Source organism: Mus caroli, unplaced genomic scaffold, assembly GCF_978045245.1.
Source record: "Mus caroli unplaced genomic scaffold, Mus_caroli_1 scaffold_7, whole genome shotgun sequence".
Classification (NCBI taxonomy): domain Eukaryota; kingdom Metazoa; phylum Chordata; class Mammalia; order Rodentia; family Muridae; genus Mus; species Mus caroli.
Window position 1 is genome coordinate 126311287 of NW_028227262.1, and position 21760 is coordinate 126333046.

Consider the following 21760-nt stretch of genomic DNA (forward strand, 5'->3'; position numbering starts at 1 on the left):
CTCTTGTTGAGACCCTTTACAGGGTGATGTCAATATCAAGACAGGATAATGATGAGTGGGTGATGGTGCCTTTATTGTCATAAACAGATAAAAAAATGTGTGTTACAAGTTGATCACCATGATCATTACCAAGATTATTAGGTTGTCATAGTGACCATTATTAGTCATAATGTTATGATGTTATCTCGGTTCACATTTTAAGTTGGTGTATGGTTATTGCAAAAACTGATACTTTTATTTTGAAAGTCCCACACACATATATCACGTTTACTGTGCTCTCATTTTCTTTCCCTACTCTTTCTGTCCCCTCCTCTCCCAGTGGTTCCCTTCCTGTTCCCATTTTTTTTTCCTTCTGCTTTCAGGTCTTTGGGGGTTTTTAAGAGTCTCTGCTGTGCTGTGGGTTTTCACAATATGGTCAGTGAAATCCTAATCAGGAGACCTAGTGAACACAGTCCCTTTTCAGAGGCTAGGGGTCAGAGACCTGTATCTCTTGAAGATGGCATCAAAGGTGGCCTTGGAAAGGTTGCCAAGGGTGACATTGCAGCCCCTGGCTGATGTGTAGCAGTCACCAATACTGGTTATCATCAGTAGCTTCTTGGGCACATGGGGCAGAGACAATGTCAGTGCCTCTGGGAGCAAGGATGAAATACACCGGCACAGAGCTACAGTGGACTGTCACCTTGCACAGAACAATGTGGGGCTTTCCAATCTTGTTTCCCTGGGAGCCTCTCCCCATAGGGACAATAGAAAGCTTGGCCAAGATGATAGCCCCCTGAGATAGCAGTAGCTGCCTCCTTGAAGTACAGAACACCAAGATCATTGTAGACCCCAATACCGACAAAAGCCTTGAACCTTGAACTCTGCCCAGCCAGAGTCTGCTTCTGTGCTGGCTGAAACCTCATCCTTTCAGAATCTGCCATGGCAAAAGCCAATAATCTAGGATGCCTTAGTGGCCAGGGAGAATAGGTAGATCTCTTGATTTTCATGTTCTTGACCAGGTGGCCCAGCTAGGTGGTGGGGATCCACTTGTTTTCAGCTTTACCTCTATGAGGCTCAACCATGACCTTGACCTCTAAGCCTCTGAGGAATCCTCTTAGAGACATCTGTGGTCTCCAAATCCTGTCCGCACCCCACCCCACCCCACCCCAGGCCCCTAGGTCCTCCCCCTAGCCCAGTATCATCTGCCCTTTGGTGTTTTCCGAGTGAAGAAGCTTCCTATTATTATTATGTTTTTGTATCCACATTTGATATGCTTTATTGAAAGGAGACAAGTAGAACAGGTAAATACAGTGGGGACTGTGTGGGGAACATGCACAGAACGACTATACAGGTGAGATGCAGAAACCCCTACTGGGAAATCCACTTCCTTAGCAACTGACCACTTCTCCGGGTATTCACCAGATCAACTGACATTGGTCAACAGGGAGCTAACTTTGCAAGACTCAGCAGCTAGATTCGGGATTACACAAACTGTGCCAAATTCTTTAAAAGAAAAAAAAATTAAAAATAAAGAAAATCCCAGAAAATTCCTCCCCATCTTTCCGAATACAGAGTCATCATTTGGGAAGGGGTGGTAATACTTGTTATTAGCTATGCAGATGAATGTCATAAAGATAAATTTCTACTGACTTAGGGAATTAGATCAGGGTTCATTATTTATACTTGAGTTCTTTAATCTGTAGTATTTTTAGGACTGGGTCACTGATTAGAAATAACTTTTAATGAAAAGTCTCAGAATAAATTGAAGGTTATCTATACCAACTCCAGACCTATTTATATTTTTTCATCTATTTAATTATAACAGACACTTATTATACCAATTAAGTTCCCAATTAAACACCTTTATTGTCTCTAATTTTTATGTAGCATTAAGTAGAAGAAACACATATTCAGATCTCTATAAAAATACAACTCACATTTTGTATAAGAAAATTTTTAATAGAATTTTTCCTTAACTATGAGATTATTTTTATTTTGGTTTATTGATAAATTTCATTGGTGGTGTATTGCTAAAGCATGCACATTTTTATGTTCCTCCAAAATTTATCAAGCAGATTTGTCTCTTGCCAAGTACATTCAGTTAAAACACAGATATGCTAACTGTACCCTATGGCTATATGGGGTAGATTTCCTGGCCTTTTATTGTTCTTGTGTCTTTCTTGTACATATGATACGTGTAAAGAGCCTTACACATTTTTCACAGTAGTGTCAGTATAGTCTCGTCAAGTCTTTATTGAGGCTCTGTCCAGCCCACAATAAGGTGAATAGACAGTCAGTCAGTAAAATTCAGGGTTGTCATGATTGCTCCCTTGAGAACTTAAATCTGAAGAGGACTCTGCTAGACCAGGAGACTCTGAGAAATTCCTGGCGGAATGGGTCTGGGATAGCAACTTAAATTAGAGATAGAGCTGATACTCTGAGGCCAGGGTACAGGGCAGAAACCAAGCTTTTAATTAGCCAGGGCAAGAGGTGATTTTCCTAAAGCTCACTAATTAAGATATATTTAGCTAAACAATGTGGTTGTTTAAAATAATTTCTTTTAAAATTTCCAGCGTGCCTCTATAATAAATGGGTTTTATTCTTTCATTTTCTTTTGCAGAGTAAGAATATAAATTTAGTGCAGTGTATGTAGAGCAAGTGGAGCAGTTATTAGAACACTTCGAACAAATAAGACATTGCTCAGTTTTTTTTTCTTTTTGCTTCTGTTTGGTTCTGATATTGCACTTGAGTCTCAATGTGTTCTAATGTAGGAGAATTTTACTTTCAAGCATCTGTCATCCTATTGGCTGGATGCTTGGCTCATGGAGAGTAGTGGTAGTATCCCTTGCTCTGATGAAGTATGAACTCTTCTGCAGATTGCCTCCATACACGGTATAAAATTATAGTTTCCTAGAGGGATTTTATCACCATGGTGAATGCTGGCTTCACAATCAGGCACAGAGACACAAAATGTGTGCCTTTGGTCTAATTTCAAAGCACCTCAAATATCATTTCTAGGTTAGACCATTTCTGTGATGTTAGTTTTTTAATTATGAGCTAGAAGCAGCACAAAGCAGTTCAGCCTGGAAGTAAAGGTTTGCTTTCTTGCCTAGCCTATTGCTCCCTGTGTGCTAAGGCTCCTGTGTGCCCCACTCCTGTAGATAGAAGGTCTCAGTGACTACAGAGCTGTAGATGCCTGGTTAACAGGAAGGAAGGCTGCTCCTAGATGTGAACATACACATTTTCATGCACAAAACACTTTTTCATATCCTTAAGAGAAAATCTTGTTTTCATCATTGTCTTAAAAATTGGTAAAGGATGTTAAAATATTAGTCCTTATATGCACAATGTGATTTCTTTAGTCCCTGTACCTATATGAGTCCTCTTTGTGAAAAACTTACTACTGCATTTATTTCTTTTATATTCTCTGTGGCTTACCTTGTTAAGAAGTTAAAAGGAAGAGTTAGAAAGCTAACTGAAGAGAACACTGGATCATGAAAGATTGTATGTGTAAGAGTGTATGTGGTATATTCTTCACTGATAGCATTATCACAGAAAGGAAAACCAGTGGATGGATGTGTGTGGCCCACATTGTTAACAGTGGAAGTTCATGGTGTTCTTTGTTTCTTCTCTTTCTTCTAGCAATGGCTCAACAACTTCTGAGGATCTGTTCTGGAAGCTCGATGCGCTGCAAATGTTTGTCTTTGATCTCCATTGGCCAGAACAAGAGTTTGCCCACCACTTAGAGCAAAGACTTAAACTAATGGCCAGTGATATGATAGAGGCGTGTGTCAAAAGGTAGATGCGTGTTCCAAGTTGCTGCATAGTATGCCAAGATCCATAATGCCATACTGAGTACCTGTTACTTAATTGTCACAGCAAAGAATTGGACATAAACCAGTTTTTCAAAATGTATTAGACATTCCATTCTCTGACCTTAATCCTGAGGAACCCATGGAATTGGTGAACTTAATCTAATGATACTGTTTTCAGGTCTCCCACCCATTTCTCTCATCAATAACACTCATACCATAACAATCACATCTACCCCCGCATATCTCTCTGGGAGAAGTGTACTTTATCTTAAAGCCATATCTCAGGAGAACTACGGAAATGGTCTGCTGAGATCTTATGCATTGTATATGGTGTCTGTGCAATGAAGTGATGTGAGGAGCTCAGAACACAGCCAGCACCATCCTCCTCCCAAAGCTACTCACTGCTTTCTGGGATTTGCTAGCGAAATCACACAAGTTCCAAGTAACAACATGCATTCTCGGCACTCAACCAGAAATAAGTTAAAAACTTCAGAGCCTTTCAGATTTGTTTTTTAAACACCCTCAGCATGGTATGCTAGTAGGTCAGTCATGTGTCCTCAGTGCCTTTGCTTATATTTATATGAGTCTATGCTCTGTGGGAAGTACATCCAAGTGTCAACCAAGTGCTTGTTGGAACAACTGAGCAAGCTCATTGAGCCAAGAAAGTCAAGTTCTTGGAATAGTGTGAAAGCCCTCCTATAGCAAGATAATGATGGGCATTATTTAATATTTAAAACTCATCTGTGAGTCTCAGGTCTCAAACCTATAGGTCAGATTACTGGGGGCATCTTTAATAAAGACCCATCAAACTCACCTGTTTGATGGGTTTTTACATACTTCAGGCATTTAAGAGAAAATTTAAATGGCAAATAAAAAATTGTAGTTTTCTGTGGTTTATTACCCTTTTCCAGTTTTCTAGGCTCGCTCTCTCTCTCCCCCCCCTCTCTCCCTCTCTTTCTCTCTCTCTCTCTCTCCCTCTCTCTCTCTCTCCCTCTCTTTCTCTCTCTCTCTCTCTCTCTCTCTCTCTCTCTCTCTCTCTCTCTCTCTCTCTCTCTCTCTCGTTCTACTCTAACCCAAAGGATATCTTCTGTGTAAGTGCAGAAGAACATGTAGGTTTTCTACTTGGAATTTAACTTAGGCAATAAGTGATTTTTTTTTCATTAAATATTGTACATTAGACATAACTAAAAGGTTCTTTTGGGTGTTTGTATCATCTTGAGTAGCTGCATAAAACTAGCATTTAAAATATTATGGTGAAACATGCTTGAACCATGTTCTTCTATAAAAACATCACAGTCTAACCTTTATTTGAGATGCCAGCAAAGAACACCCCACCTGGCCCCTCCCCCACCACCTACTTTGTAGCTCCACTATGCCTCTCTGTTGGTAACTGCATGTCTTATGTTATCATCATTTGACTTTTACAAAGGGTTGGTGTGTATGTCAGTATTTCTTACTGTAGTTCATGTTTTAATAACTAGAACAAGAACTGCGTTCGAACTCAAGCTACAAAAGGCAAACAAAACAACTGACTTGCGCATCCCAGCTTCCGTGTGCACAATGTTTAATGTATTAGTTGATGCTAAAAAGCAAAGCACCAAGCTGTGTGCCCTGGATGGAGGACAAGAGGTAAGTCCTAGAGCAGTAGTATAGCCTGGAGGAGCCTCTGCTCTGCAAGGCTTCTCCTTTTGTATATAAACACTGCTAAAACTTTCCAAGTGGCCTATAATTTCCTGTATACCATTTTAGTGTTGACTATTTACATAAACCTTGCTTGTTACATGCAAATGAGGAAGCTAAAAACCTGTCTGCTTTGCTTATACAAATTTAGAAGACTCAGAGTTTGCATCCATTTTATAAAAAAAGTCACAAAAATATAGCATATGAAAAATTCTATTTACACAATAGTTTTCATTTTTGTAGGATCAAGTAGACACTAGTTCTTATTTGGCTGAGCAAAATGGCAAGCCCAGTTTAATTGTAGGGACCCATATAGCGGAAGAAAAAAATGCTACCAATTGTCCTTTGACCTCTACACAATGCCAAAGCACCCACCCACCCCACAAACACACGCACAAAATATATTAAACTACAATTTAAATTCAGTAAAATGCAAGCACTCATTAATAAATACCTCATTATTACACTTTTAATTTGTTTGTTTGTCTGTTTTAAAAATCAAAACTGCACCATCATCTCCTCATGATTTGTTCCTGGTGGCAGGTGAGTGAGGGAAAACGGAGCTGTAACTTGCATGCTTGGATGTTAACATTGACATTTTGTGTCTTTTCTGTTGTCCTTATTTTTCATCATTTCTTTGTTCTTCCCTATGTTCTCCATCATTATTTCATTTTTCCTCCATCACATGATCCAGTTTAGGAATCAGTGGGTAAGTCTCTTGATTTGGTTTCCTTTGGTTTGGGTTGGGTTTTTGTGTGTGTGTAGCAGGAAGCTGTTAGGTTGGTTTTTTGGTTTTTTTTTTTTTTTTTGGTTTGTTTTTGGGGGGAGAGGGAACATATCTTTATTTGAGAATTATGTACATTTTTTATCTTTTTTCCAAATTAAAATAGTTCTATTTCAAAGTACTTTAGGCTTTGATATATATGTACAAAGTTAACAGCGTGTAAATACAGTTTAAAAGATGTCAAAGAGAAACTTCTTCTCTCAGGCTGCAAAATCTACAAACTTACTCTTGCATTTTAAAAAGGTAAAGTTATTCAAAGCCAAATGAATTCACCATCTTAAATTAAAGTCTAAATAAGTATAGAGGCAGAGTGATTTAATATTTTTGATTGTGCAGATACATTCTATACTTCCTGCAGAAGTATAGAATAACAACAAAGTCTAGGTGAGGATAATCCCTAAGCATTGCTAGCAGGAGGCCACACAAACACACACACACACACACACAGTCACTTAATACTTAAGAATATAAATTTGGTTTTCAACAAGACACACTCTCCCAATTACCTGCAATGCAAGCAACAGCCTCCCCAGGTATAGAGGAAGCAGTCTGCATCATGAGACCCACCCCCACCCCCCAAAAAAAAAACGGTTGTCCTAGAGTGTTCCCCAAGCCTTGGAGGTTGTAATCAGTTGTTGTCATTAGTCAGTATTTTTATTTATATGACCATACTAATTCTTATAAAGTCACTCTGCTGAAACCTGAGAGCCAAATAGCAGACCACCCTCACTCATAGCTAGCAATTTCATAAGGACTTCGCTGACTGTAAAGTGGGCTAGGAAGACCTCCTGTCTGTGAGCATCATTCATATATAGCCCGTGTATAGGTATTTGCTATTTGGACTTCATATATTCATACATATATGCTTATATTTTACTACGTGCAATTTAGGGGAAAACATATTTCTAATACTATATCATACAGTCCTACAAGTATATATTTAAGTAGCTGATCTGCCAGTGTTACAGAATTTTCAGTAGTTATCACTGTCTGATCGCGTACAACATGATTTACTATCTCTAATTATAGATGAGAAAGCACCTGACTTGAATGCCAGGGGCCCCTAATCGCCTCTTCATGGTTTTCTTTTCTTTCTTTTCTTTTTAAAGATGTATTTATTTATTAAATGTGAGTACACTGTAGCAGTCTTCCGACACCAGAGCTGATGCTCTCATTACAGATGGTTGTGAGCCACCAGGTGGTTGCTGGAATTTGAACTCAGGACCTCCGGAAGAGCAGTCAGTCCTCTTAACCACTGAGCCATCTCTCCAGATGCAAACCTTGGCTGTGTATCTGAGAATATTATCTTCTGTGTCTTTATAAGCCCATCCTCTTCTCATCTAGATTATGGACTCACCCTCCCATAAATACTGGGTGAATATATTAGTTCTTACTTTAGTATGCACACAGTACTTGCCAGTGTACCAGGCACTTGGTAAATATGTATTGAGTAAACTAACAGGCTGATTATCTGCCGCTGCTTTAATTTTTCTCCCCCCCCCCCCCCGTAAGAAACAATTTATTCTAGCATGGAAAAAGAGAAGCAGCCACTGCATCCACAAATAACAAACAGTCACGTGGTTAAATGGTTCCTTACATTAAGAAGTGAGTCGGTTTGAAGGGTAATCTGCTACTGTTCATTATGTCTCCACCTGTACCTTCTCACCAGAGACAATTAGCTCCCTACGACTTCACACAATTAATATAGTTCAAAATGTGCAGGTGTAAAACCTATTAGCAACTGTGAAGTGTGGTAAACAAGTTCAAAAGAAAAGGATTGCGTATGTGGCTTTACATCTGCAATAAATACACTTACATAATTACTCAGTTCCTCCCTCCTTCCATCCATCAGCCTCGGTGTCTCTCTGTCTCTGTCTGTCTCTCTCTAAATTGTTACAAGTTAGTACATGTATTACATGGACAGGTGAATAAGTGGACACCGTGTTCCACAAAGCAACAAAGCTGTTGACAAAACTAGATTACTGGACACTTCAGGATCCCTTAAAACATGCATTGCATAGTTAAACCTAACAGAAATGAAGCTAACTCACCGAAGTCCATGAATTTGTTATTAATATGTTGTTGCTGAAATTAAAAAGAAAAAAAATGTCCATTCCTGACCACATCAAAGGCCTGCCTGTGTTCCCAGGTAGCAATTCTATTTTCTTATGTTCAACATGATGCAAAGTTGCTCTCCAAGGCCCAGAATAGGATTTAATGAAGTGATTAGTGAGTGAATGGTCTACCCATGTGACAGATGTTTATAATGAGTCAGCAGACTTAGGCCAATCCCTCAGGACAGATGTTGAGATCATAAAACCACCACATTGTTTAGAATCTGTATTATCTATTACTATAGAAAGCAGGCGACTGCCTATGCTGTAGACATCCATCTGCCCTTAGAGCCACTTCACCTTGGTCTCATTGGCTGAGAATGAGGATGTGGGACCAAATTAATGGGATAGCTCAGGGGAGCAAGAGGTCCTTCTTCTACAGATTAGTTATCAATTAAAGGAGAACGCTCCTCTTCCCAGATCAAGCCAACCAATCCTACTAAAATGCATGATAAAAGCAGGGCTAAAGTGTAGGTTGAGCTAGCATTTGGTTAGTCTCTGTTTCTTTACATTTGCATGTGAACAGGCCAGGGAAATGATGATATCCACATGACCGTGTGGATGCCAGGATGTTCCGTGTGCCTGAACTCTCTGAAGCAAGGACTTCTAAATGGTTGTCAAAATGTAAATTGAGATTTATCTTCAGAAGAAGCAAGGTATAAACTGTTTGCTTTTGAGGGGCAGGTATGGAAAAGAAAGCAGCTTGCAGCTAAGCTGCATCCTGCCAGCACTGGCACTTGGGAGAAGCAGTCCAACTACAAGAATATTTTAAAGTAAGAAAATATAAATGTTTTTAGAAGAATTTGTAGAGGTTTTGGAGCTTAGTAGGTGCTTATTTAGTAAAGTGTTTCTTTGCAAGCATGAGGACCTGGGTTCCTGAAATTTCAGTTCCCTGAAACCCCCTGAAATTTCCTGTAGTGCAGAATTGTTCTCTAAGAGCAGGAAGACAGAAACAGAAGGGCCACTAGGACTTGTTGGTTAGCAGAACTAGGCAACTGGGAGAGCCCCAGACCAATGAGAGTCCCTTTATCAACAAACAAGGCTACCGACTGCTGTAGAATAGCCCAATGTCCTCTAACACATACACACATGTGTATACACACCTATATATGCATGTGCCCACACATATCACACACACACACACACACACACACACACACACACACACACACATTTATAGAAGTTTCTGCAGTTGAGTACAAAAGACATCCCAATTTTTTATCAACAGTGTTGTCTGTTCATTGAAGTGGAAAGCAATATATCAGTTTTAGCTTAGGCAATAAAAATAGCTTTGGAGAAAATTATGTTTGTTTCTATTGTATGATTTGGAGTGTTACTTTTTAATCTTTGGAAGCTACAAGGTCTATATAATAATTTATTAGCTTTTGTTTGATAGAATTGGCATACTTATGCAACCTATACATATGGTTTCTGTCTTTACAGAATGGATACATAAAATAGGGATAGTCACACTTCATTCTGGCTCGTGTTCCAAGATGATGCAATGAATTTATAATAACAAACTCCCATATTGTGTTAATCTAGTGACCCCCATATTTGTTTGCCTCTGGAGTAAATCATTAAAGATAGATACTTTTTAATCCATTTGTTTTTCTTTTTTTTTAATTTTTTTTTAAATTAGGTACTTTCTTCATTCACATCTCCAGTGCTATCCCAAAAGTCTCCCCCACCCTCCCTCCCATTCCCCCACCCACCCCATTTGTTTTTCAATTTCAGTTTATTCATTCTTATAAATCCATATATTTTTTTTTGAGACAGGGTTTCTCTGTGTAGCCCTGGCTGTCCTGGAACTCACTTTGTAGACCAGGCTGGCCTCGAACTCAGAAATCCACCTGCCTCTGCCTCCTGAGTGCTGGGATTAAAGGCATCCACCACCACCACACCCAGCATAAATCCATTTCTATCTCCACTCCTTTCTCTTCTGTTCCTTCCCTATGTCTAGATCAGATATCAAAGAAAGTTAACAGCCTAAGGTTATACATTATCAGAATTTCTTAACTACTAAAGTAGTTACTTTAACTACCTTTAACTTTCTGAGCCTTTCAATAAAGTGAATATAGATGGCTTCTTTACTGTCTATCACTGATTTAAAAATTGCCAAAGCAAAATCCATCACAAAAATTTACTATGTAGACCTCTATTGTCTTACATGTAATAGCATTCTGAGGATATTTTGTTTCCTTAGAGTTAAAATATGGAAGCTGCAGAGATGGCTCAGGGGTTAAGCATTAGCTATACTTTTAGAGCAGTGGTTCTCAACCTTCCTGCCGCAATCCTTTAGGTCAGTTGCTCGTGTTGCTGGGCATGCTTGAAGCCCCAAGCATGAAAGTAGTGCACAGGCATACATGTAGGCAAAACACCCAGACTCATGAACAGAATTACTAAAATAAAATCATTTTTAAAACGTTTAAAGGGTGAAACTCTGAGATATATAGCAAGTAGAGCCTTGAGGCCAAGGCATATTTAAGAACACCTTTGAGAGTCTGGATGTCTCAATAGCACCTCCCTGATGTAGAGTGTTTTCCATTGTAGTGGGATGCAGGGGGGCTGCATGACTATCGCCTGTGTCTCTTTCCAGTTCGACTTCCCAGTGGGGCAGTGACTGCCATTGCATTCCTCTGTACTGCAAGACGAGGGTCTGGAACAGGGGACATGAAAGGGGAGAGAGGCAGAGCTCATTTACATTAACTCCTTCACCACCGAGTTATTTGGGCTGCTTTTGGCTGGATCTGGGAGGCCCTTTACAGGAGTTATCTGTGGGGTCTCACCTACAAATCATATAGTCTGAATGCTGAGACTGTTACATTGACCCTGGAGTATGTCTGTGACCTAGAGCATTAACTGTTTAATTAGGGCTTGACCACCAACCAGTCAGCTCTTTGAGTAAGCTTCACTCTTCTGCTTCAACTTTGTTTTTCTTTATTGTCCCACTTTCAAGCTCAAAGCAAAAATTCTAACTCTCCTGCAGTATAAATGTACCCACTATGTCCATTCCCTTTGTCTTCCGAGGAACCAAACTTTGGGAGTCAGCAAGGCTTTAAGTGAACCAGACAAGCGGTACACAACCAGAAAGTACAGCAGCCATGTGCATGCAGCTAATTTGAGACCAGTGTCAATATACATGCACACATGCACATGCACACACACACATACATACATAGAGAGAGGGAGAGAGGGAGGGAGAGAGGGAGAGGGGAGGGAGGAGGGGGAAGGAGAGAGAGAGAGAGAGGGAGGGAGAGAGAGAGAGAGAGAATCATTTGGAAGCTCCTACATTATGCGCTCCTTATTATTTACACAAGGAGATGATGACCACTCTAACTATTAAAGCCCTTGAGGATGTGAGGCTCCTTCCCAAGTATTCCAAAGCATGAGTTGATGTTTTGTTCTGTGTGGAAACTTTGAGACATGTTTTCAGAAGAAAGAAAAAAATAGCTTTCAGAAACTTAGACCTTCGGGAACCATTGATGCAGCTGCTGTGAAGTTGGTCTAGTGTTTACCCTGCCCTTTGAGTCAGTGCATTATGTTCCCTGTCCCTAGAAGCCTTGAACCGTCGGGATAAGGTTAGTCTTTACAAGTCACATTTTCTGTGAAGTGGCCATTGGGGACAATCTGCTGTCAGATAAATGTTTCCAAAAGAAAAACAAAATCACTGTTGAAGTAGATGTACCTACATGTGCCATGGAAGACAAATCTCCTGCAAATTTAAGAAATGAGCCATCTAGTAAGCTCTCTAAAGATGCAAAAGCAGATGTCTTAAATACATTTTTTTTTTTTTAAAAAAAATGTCTTGTTCACAAGGAAGCAGCACTATGCTTTCGGGAGCAGTGCTGTTTCAGTTTCCCTCTTAATGGCCTATTAATTTGTTACCATCTCTTCCCTTTTGTTGATGAAATTTTAATTTTGCCCTTGCTCGAGCATGTTGTAAGAATTGTATACACTGCTGCTCCCGGCCGACAAAAAAAAAAAAAAAAAAAAAAAAAAAAAAAAAAGTCCTTTTAGGGAGAACAATTGGGAGTGCATTTTATTTCTAGAGCACATTTAAAATAACTTATGAATGAGAGTTGTCAGACATGAAATGCTGTATTAATTAAATCTTTTTCGAGTCTTTTTGCTTCTCTGGCTAAACCAACCCTTTAGAAAAATACAGGGCCACCTTCATTACAGAGGAGAAGACAAAAAGTACCCTTCACATTCCTCTGCCTGAATAAGGATAAGAACTCAATTCAGCCCCGTAATAACCCCATTAGCTGCTTAACTCGGCAGTGCACATGGGAAAATCTTCCAACCGCAATGGAAAAAGTGTTGACTGGATGGATCGTTGTCTCGGCTTTGTTCTTTTAATGTTCAAAATGATCATTTTAAGAAAATTTGATATGCCATAACTACTAGCTTTAGAGCAGTTGTGACTTACAACAAAGAATTCATGTCTGCAGTCACTAATGCATTTTGTCTTTTAAAACCTAGCAACAGTACCATTCAAAAATAGATGATTTGATTGACAACACCGTGAAAGAAATCATTGCACTGCTGGTTTCAAAGGTAACGTATCACGTACTCACCTTTGCACGTACAATTAAAACATAATCTTCAAATGAGGATGTTTTAGACATATCTCTTATATTTCTAAATATCTGAGTATGAAATTGTAGTTAAAAAAATAAATTTTGAGTTGGGGTGTAATTTAGTGTCAGAGTGCATGCCTGGCATGTATAAAGCCAGCATTCAGTCTTTACACTACAAAATAAGTAAATGCATACATGTGTACACACACACACACACACACACACACACACAAACACACACACACACAGCTGTTTCAGTTTTAAGAAAATCTGGAGGTTGATAGAATATGTGAAGAATTTTGTCATTTCTTGGAAGAGTTTCCCTTTGAAAAAGTTCTTTTCAGATCACATTCATGCTCTTGGTTTGACTTCCAGAAAAGACTTGAGTATCCTCAGTCTTTGAACTTAGCCTGTTTGTTATGATGCCATCCCTAGAGCAGAAGAGCTAGCCTTGAACACAAGCAGGCAGGGCAGTATCTGAACTTCACTCCAAAACTTTCCTGCCCATTTCTTGGAACACCCTTGATAGATGTGATGATGTCCTTTCACTGTATACATGAAAATAAAGAATAAACAGCTTTGCCATTTAGCAGTAATGTGACTGAGATGCAACTGAAGCAATACAGATGGCCACGGGAAACTTCTATAAGGTCTGAGCATGTTCACAGAGGCATGGCTGCAAGCATACGTGTTTATTTGGAATCAAGAGCTTACTAAGGAAGAGATGTTGATAGCACCAAAACCGTAATGAGATCAAGAAATCGTTTGCTAATGGGCTCAAGGTCCCAGCCAGATGAGTGAGATAAGCACTTTATGCTGTTACACGAAGAACAATTACGGTTGTGATTATTTAACCATCTCATTCAAAACACCTAGAATAGATAAACTTGTAATGGCCTCATCAGAAAGAGCAGAGGACAGGAAAATTAAGTATCCCGTTGTTGATAACATACAGTGTATAAAGGTACCAAAAATTATATATCCCATGCAGATGCACCGTGATTACTTGTCTTTTAAATGGTGGGGAAAGAAAAATGGATATTCTCTAAGTGTCACTTTGACATGAGCAGTTGCATCTAGCCCTTCAAGGCTTTGTGTCAAAGAAGTTCAAAGCAAACATCATAAAGCAGCTGAAAGAATGTGTCAGTTACAAAAAAAAATACACAGATTTTATAAGTAAACATTATGTTTTTAGATAACAATTGAAAATTTTAATCCTTATTAATAATTTAAGGAGTGCAGGTACCAGCTTTTGAACTAATTGAGCTTAGATGATTTTAAGTTGACACTATTGAAAACTATGAAGTGAGCCACTCCGTTCTACATACATGGGATCTAAATTGGTAGAGTCTGTCTGGAAGACACTTTAGGAGTATCAAATGCATCTAATATCCTTTTACCTTTTGGCATATTTCACAATACTCATAGTTGTACAAAGTATTCCCACTTGATATTTGTTGTGTCGTATCCTACCAGAATTTGGAAGCAACTTTCAATTAGAGAAATAGCAACAATGTCAGACATCTATTTAATCTGTGATTTGAGGGAGTCTTAATGACTGACAATGGACGTTTTATAATATAGTGCCAAATGGATAAAAGATGAGAACGTAAAAGGGTAAATAAAGGGTGATCTGAAATTGAAGTTCCTCAGAAACATGCTACTTTGAATGTCACCAGTGTTAACAAAGGATTTGCTGGGTAGCAGGATTATGGTTGATATCTTTTGCCTTGGTGTGTGTATTTCAAATTCTCTGGTAACGGGTCTTGGGATAGGAAACAACCACTAAAGCAAATGGCTTCAGAATACTACCACATGATACCCTGATCGTAACTATGGAAGGGAACTTACAGGAAGAAGGGTTTCTCTGGACTGACAGTGTGAGAGGCTACAGCCTGTCCTTGTCAGGGACAGTGAGGCGCTGCTCACACTGCCTGCAGTCAGGAAGCAGAGCAAGAGTCCCTGCACTGCCGGCACTCTTTCATACTGTCCTTTGCACTCTTCTGATTAGATGCTAATTCAGATACCTTGGACTTTCTGTGGTCTCACAAGCTCTTTTTGTCCTCTATTGACTGTTAAAGCTCTCTGTTGAACTTTTTTTTCCCAATTCAGCCTTTATAAATTTCTGTCATAGAGTTTCTTTTTATTACTTCTGCCTCCTTATTAAATTTATCGTCAATGCGTTTTCCTGATTCATCTAGCAGATCACTTGAATTCAGTAACAGCCTCGTAAACAGAGCAAGCTCTAGGATGGCCAGCAACATGCAGAGAAACCCTGTCTCAAAAAAAAAAAAAAAAAAAAAAAAAAGACTCTCTATCATGATGCCTAGCAGCAGGCATTCGGGTGTGGTGATCTAGCAGCAGTGTATTTTGACCACTAGTATAGTAGGCTCACCATCAGATGGCTCCCTGTCATAGCACTCTAGAGATGATGGGTCTCTGCCATGAAGCCAGGTCATCCTGTAGGATTCTGTGCATGGCAAATCTCTACACTGGCTTTCAATGCTGTAAAATGGTGAGATTGTCCTCTGACTGGGACCACTCCTGTAATTGGGCTTCCTGGACTCTCTGGGCTGGTTTGGTGATTGCAGTGTGGGTGTCCTCTCATTCCTGGCCATCTGGAGTTGGGTTTGCAACTACTGTCTCGTTTTATCCCAATAGTTTCCTGTTCCTCCGTGCTCTTGGCTCTCCCAGCACCTATTCCTTGATCCGCAGTATTCCTTCCCTCTTTCCAGACATCGGTGTATCTCAGACTCCTCCCACTCACAGAATCATGTTTCTGTCTCACCACCTACTGCAGAGCTCTCTTCCAGTACATTCATGATTCTCTGCATGTTAGTACATACAGTTGTGTTGATGCATTACACGCTTCCTTCCTTTGTGCTGCCCGACTTCAGTCCCGTGACTATATCTTCTTTTTTTTTTTCCATGCCACGAGGTGTTTTATTTTCATCAATCATACAAATAATTTTCTATAATATCCATAGGGCAAACCGGTGAAATTTGGCAGTCCGATTAGTGGAGGGGTCCCCTTCAGAGACCCGCGGGCCGGTGGCATCGGCTCGGAGTGCCCGGGTTTCACAGTGCAGCTTGTGGCTCGCGTCCATCTTGCAGGTGGCTCTTCCTCCACATCACGAGGGGGTCTTGGAGATGACGGGGGTGGAGGGGGTGGAGAAATCTTCCTATGCTTTTAGGAGATTTCACTCCTCTTTTCCTGTTCAATGGTCTCTTTGGTCGGCAGGGTGTTCTCCTGCGTCTCGGTTTTCTTCAGCTTGGCCTTATCGAAGCTGGCGATTTCCCCCATGTCCGGCTTGTCTGCCATTTTCTTACAACTCGTGGATTCTCCTTCCGAGCTCGCGCTCCAGGTGCTCCCACTCTCGTTGCTGCAGCAAGAGACGTTCTTTTTTTTTTAGATATTTTCTTTATATACCTTTCAAATGCTATCCCGAAAGTTCCCTATACCCTCCCCTCCCGCCCTGCTTCTTGGCCCTAGTATTTGCCTGTACTGGGGCATATAAAGTTTGCAAGACCAAGGGGCCTCTCTTCCCAGTGATGGCCGCCTAGGCCATCTTCTGCTACATATGCAGCTAGAATAGGGAACAAAACACCCATGGAAGGAGTTACAGACACAAAGTTTGGAGCTAAGACAAAAGGATGAACCATCCAGAGACTACCCCACCTGGGGATCCATCCCATAATCAGCCACCAAACCCAGACACTATTGCATATGACTATATCCTCTTATCTGATGTCTTCAGACACACATAGCGTTCAGCATGTGTTCCTTGTGTATAGGAAAGATCCTACTCCTTTTTGTACACTTCTCTCTGGTTAGCCACTAAATGCTGGTTTCCTTGGATTTCATTGGTCTCATTTTAAATTTACAAATCTCTGTGACTTTCTTTTGGCTTAGCTCCATACTGGTGATTCTAACTCCACTCATATGTGAAGGGCAGTGTAGAATCAGTATGGAATCATGGCTAAAACCCAACCTCAGACCTGCCCTGAAATTCTGACTCCCCTGTTAATTGTCTCATCTTGACGTACATAAGCAGACTCCTTGGGGATTTGTTTCTTCAATTATAAAGTAGAAGTACTTACTAGCATATGGCAGTATCGTTTACCAGAATTCTAATATTTACTAATGTGATTGGTAGAGAATTATGAAGAAGCACCTGTTAGTATAAAGTTAGTGCAGATAATCTTAGGAACAAAGTTTGGATGCTTTAAGTACTATTTAAATATTAATTCATGCTACTATTGTTGCTCTCCAACCTAAGTGCTTCTCTTCTGCATTTCCTGAGTCCATTGATATTACTGGTCACCCCATTGCAAAAGCATCTCCACCCTAGGATCCCGGCCTTCTTAGAGCTCTCTGACCCTCCTCACATGAGAGGATTCCCAGCCTATTGAGTCAGTCTTCTGAGCGTGCTCTTTTCTGCCCTGTCTGATTCTCTGCTACTCTCTTTTCAATGCATGTTTACCTTGCAGCTTGTCACAGTCTTTCCCCTCTGCCCATCAGGTCTCCACACTGCACCGAGAATGCCTTTCAGAACACAAAGTAGGTCAGACCTGCAAGTGTATCATACCTTCAAGGTGCTCCTGGGGCTTGTGCCTTATTGCATTGCCATCATTTTCTAAATTGTACCTTGCACTTGGCTTTTTTTGTTAATGTCCCATGAGAAATGGTTATTGGTGCATTCAGACTAGATGTAATATTCACGACCATACAGTGTGTGAGAGTACATTGTTCTTATCTTTACCTTCCCTGGTATCCTTTATTACGAATTCCTACAGAAACTTGAGAATCCTTAGAAGAGACTCTGGGAAAGGTACACACACACACACACACACACACACACACACACACACACCAGGCACCACCTCCAAGTCTTTTCACTTTAATCGCTTTTGCTCCTGCAGCACTCTTCCTCATGGCCCAGGCTCTAATGTTTCCAGCATCCAAGTGATTTCTCGGTTACCTGGGGAAGCTGTGTGCCTTGCACAAGCCAGCTCCATACCCCAAAGCTCTTCCTTCCGAATTTCCTCTTACAATGCTGCTGCAATAGACTGTGATCTCCTTCCTAGAAGCCATCTCACCATCCTGGGCAAATGTAATACGTCACCTGCACTTCTTTCATCACTTACCTTGTGTTCAGATTCAATGTTTGGAACACAAGAAGCTCATTGTCTCCATTATACTTTGTACTATGCAGAGTGCTGTCATACAACAGTGAGTGTTTATTGAGTGAATAGTATTAAAGAAATCTGTCCTGTCTATAACCTGGAACGTTAAATAAATCGCTTTTCATAAGGCTATATATAGTGTTTTAAAAGATTTTAGTGAAAAGGGGCAAGAGGAAAAAAAAAAGCACTGAAACTCATGATCTTGAAGTATCACAGATTTTCAAGATGCATCTGTGTGCCAGGCAGTGTGTTCGATGCCAGAGATACAGTCTTAGCAAAACAGCCAAGGTCCTGGTCTTTGGGGAGTTTTCCAAGCCCTTGGGAGATACAGGATAACAAACATTAGGCACATCCAGACCAATGTGTGGTGTATCACAAATCATACGATGCGGTGCCTTATGTAGTGGGAGGACAAGTTCTCCCAAGCAGAAACTGAATTCTCAACAATGAAGGAGTCAGCCAGAAAAAGAGGGGCATGGCAGTTAGGTAGGAGACGCTGCAGGCACCAGAGCCTGGTGTAAAATGAAGCTGAAAGAGGTGAGGAGAAGCTGATAGGATGTGCTAAGGAGTTTTGAGCCCTGATCCCAAGAGCAGTGGGAAGTCACTGAAAGATTGGAGAGGTGCAAGGCAGGGTGAAGAATTAACCAGCTCTCTATTAGAAGATTCATCTGAAGGCCTGTAGCAAACAGACTTAGCAGAGGGCTGTTACTTTGACCTCTAGGAAACTAATCCCAAGCACTGAAGCAGGGATTTATACTATGAGCAGGGTTTTCAGTGCAGCGCAGAGGCAGCCAACAGTGAGGGCTACCCTTAGTTCTATGACATGAATCACAGAAAAGAATCCAGCGTCATTCAGTGGTCCGGGTGCCCTCCAAAGAGAAAGAGGGAAGGATCATGATGGCCTTATGGGCCACAGTATGATCAAGCTTACCCTTGAGGTATACAAGGGAGATGCCAGTGGAGACCCTTGTATATGAAGGAGTGAGGAGACATATGTGGGCTGAAATTATCAATGTGATAATTTGAATTGATGCACCCTCGATAGCTGTTACTCCCGGGCCTGAAGTGCTATAACTGGAGCCCTCAGAGGATAGGGGTGGGGGCTTGGGGGGGAAGCAGGCTTAAAAGAAGGAGCATGACACAGAGGTGCTCTCAGCAGAAGGGAATTGAGAGCATTTTTACGAAAGGGGGAAAATGGTAGGTGGAATGCTAAATCCAAATCTAATACTAAATACTATATTTATTGCCACCTTCTGTTTAAAACTAATTGGGTTGTCCACAATTTGGGATAGTAAGAAAAGCAAAATATAGCACTAAGTGAAGTTAAGCTGCTCTGGATGAAAGGAGGTCTGGAGCCCCACCTGTGTGACTTCATCTCCCAGGGTGGACCTGACACCCGTATTCCAGTTTCCCCATTCACAGATGAAAAAAGTAGATAACTGAGGTCGCAAGGTACATACCAGGCAGCCACTAAACCTGTAACCTTTCCACAGCACCCTACAGAAGCCCCAAAGATCATGGGGAGAAAGAGTGTCAAGTCCACACTCTGGTGCTGTCCTTGAGTATGCCAGCCCGAGGGCACGCTCACTGTGTATTTGTTCCACACAGGCATGTATGCCCCAAGACTGGTTTGGACAGGTAGCTAGAAGTGGCAAGGAGAGCATCTGTAAGTTGAAGTGATTAAGATGAATGCATTGTGTGTAGTGATGAGGATACTAAAGAAGAACTAGGGGGTGTTGGTCAGGACCAAGAATTAAGAAAGCCAATAGTAAAGAAAATGAGTAACTGTCAGGACCTGTCCCTGTCACTGAGGCACTGTTAGTCTGGGTGTGAATTAAAAGAACAGTGTGATAATGCTCAACTTCCTTCATCTTCAGATATGTTTGAGAAGGAGAAAAGAAGGGGATATTGGGAGGAAAATATTTAGTCATTAAGTATATAGTTATATGAATTCATAAAGTAATATGTGGATATAGATGTTCTTTCTGAAAACATAGAGTACTTTATCCTAAACTCCTCTGAGAAATAAGGTGGGCAGAGAGTAAAGACGACCTGACTGCCTTGATGATATAATGAAACTATCTTGCCAACCTAGCGTGCTAAGATAATTTTGATTAAATTTACTTCTTTGGATCAAGGCCATATATGCAGAAGGTACTTGATTAAATTGAAATGTGTGCTTAAAAGGAATGGCTAATGGTTAAGGGCTAAGAGAGGTAGCCGTGAAGTAAAGCAGGTCACTGGGCAGAACAAAGGAAGAGGGAACACTGGGGAAAGACGGTCTGGGGAATTTGATCGCAGCTGGGCTAGGTGTGGTGTTTTGGATGCTTGCAGGACACGGTATTTTAAAAATAAGTACTGTCAGAAACTAGCCATCCTTCTCACAGATGTCTGTGATCCAGAAAGATGTTTTCAGAGTCAGAACAAAGCTACCAGGACCTGATTCACAGTTCCAGAGAGAGAAGAGAAAATGAACCATCATATTAGTGACATTCTATTTAAGGAAGAAAGACAATTTTCTTTCAGGCTCTGATTATCTGGTTGCATGTGAAATTTTAATACTAGTTAGCCCTGATTGTAACAGCGAAACTTCTGCTAATTGACATCCTAATCTCACTTGCTTTTGTCTAGAATAGCATGCGTTGTTTTTAAGATCACTCTTCCTATGGACATTTTAAAAATTTGCTGTGTACAGGATGCACCCCTCACTTATTTGCTTCATGGCTGGAAAGGCAGTAACCGTGTGAAGAACCCAGCAACCTGTAGACCCCATCACTTCTCAGGATTCATGGGTTTTATAACCTACTATGAATATATGAATCATACAGCCCATTGCAATGAATCTTTTGTTTGTTTGTTTGTTTGTTTTGTTTTGTTTTGTTTTGTTTTTCGAGACAGGGTTTCTCTGTATAGTCCTGGCTGTCCTGGAACTCACTCTGTAGACCAGGCTGGCCTCGAACTCAGAAATCCGCCTGCCTCTGCCTCCTGAGTGCTGGGATTAAAGGCGTGTGCCACTACGCCCAGCACAGTGAATCTTATATCTTCTTAAACTTCAACAGGATATTTAAACCATCCTGTCTTACAGCACTCCTCGTTCTGCTCCAACAGTCATTTCGGAGTGCTTTTGTCTTGCATTTCCTAGGGAGTATGTATCATGAGGCAAAGGCAGTAATTACCCAGACAGACTCGGAGTGTTAAGGGTTACTCAAACAAACCCAGCGCATGACATCCACAATAAAGAATAGGGAAACAAAGAAATTGCAGGGTTTCATTCCAACCCAACACCCTCAGGAGAGCAGAAAGCACAAGGCAAAGCCATAAGTATTTATAGTCTCCCAGAGCTGTATGGAGAAAGTTCACAGGAAACAGTTAAAGATGCAGCAAGGAAGCTCCGTATTTAACAGGATCTCTTCGGATTCTTGCTGTTTTGTGCAATTAAGAGCCAAATGGAAAAATACACTGTTACTAATCTTGATTTTAATAAATTCTGGCTTGGAAGATAGCTGTTCCACCATGTGGGCCTCCACACCAACCCTACAAAGAAAACCTTCCTGTAGGAACTGTGGGTCTCACTTAGTTGGTCCCAGGGGTGCAATCTCTGTAAGCCCTTAGAGTCTC

At 40.7% G+C, this 21760-nt stretch overlaps 1 protein-coding gene and 1 pseudogene across 9 annotated transcripts in view; one reads left to right on the plus strand and one right to left on the minus strand.

Moving 5' to 3' along the window:
• The window catches only part of Cadps2 (calcium dependent secretion activator 2), a 558168-nt gene that overhangs the window by 492960 nt on the left and 43448 nt on the right, over positions 1-21760 (plus strand). For 5 of the 9 annotated variants that reach the window (XM_085840791.1, XM_029478700.2, XM_085840790.1 and 2 more), the window contains 4 exons: positions 3622-3777; positions 5276-5423; positions 6169-6183; positions 12858-12932. In XM_085840791.1, the coding sequence (XP_085696917.1) occupies positions 3622-3777; positions 5276-5423; positions 6169-6183; positions 12858-12932 (394 nt within the window). The remainder of the gene's footprint in view (positions 1-3621; positions 3778-5275; positions 5424-6168; positions 6184-12857; positions 12933-21760) is intronic. The other 4 variants (XM_029478702.2, XM_029478706.2, XM_085840792.1 and 1 more) reach the window with 1 other exon arrangement.
• Positions 16135-16346, minus strand: LOC110295963 (thymosin beta-10 pseudogene; annotated as a pseudogene).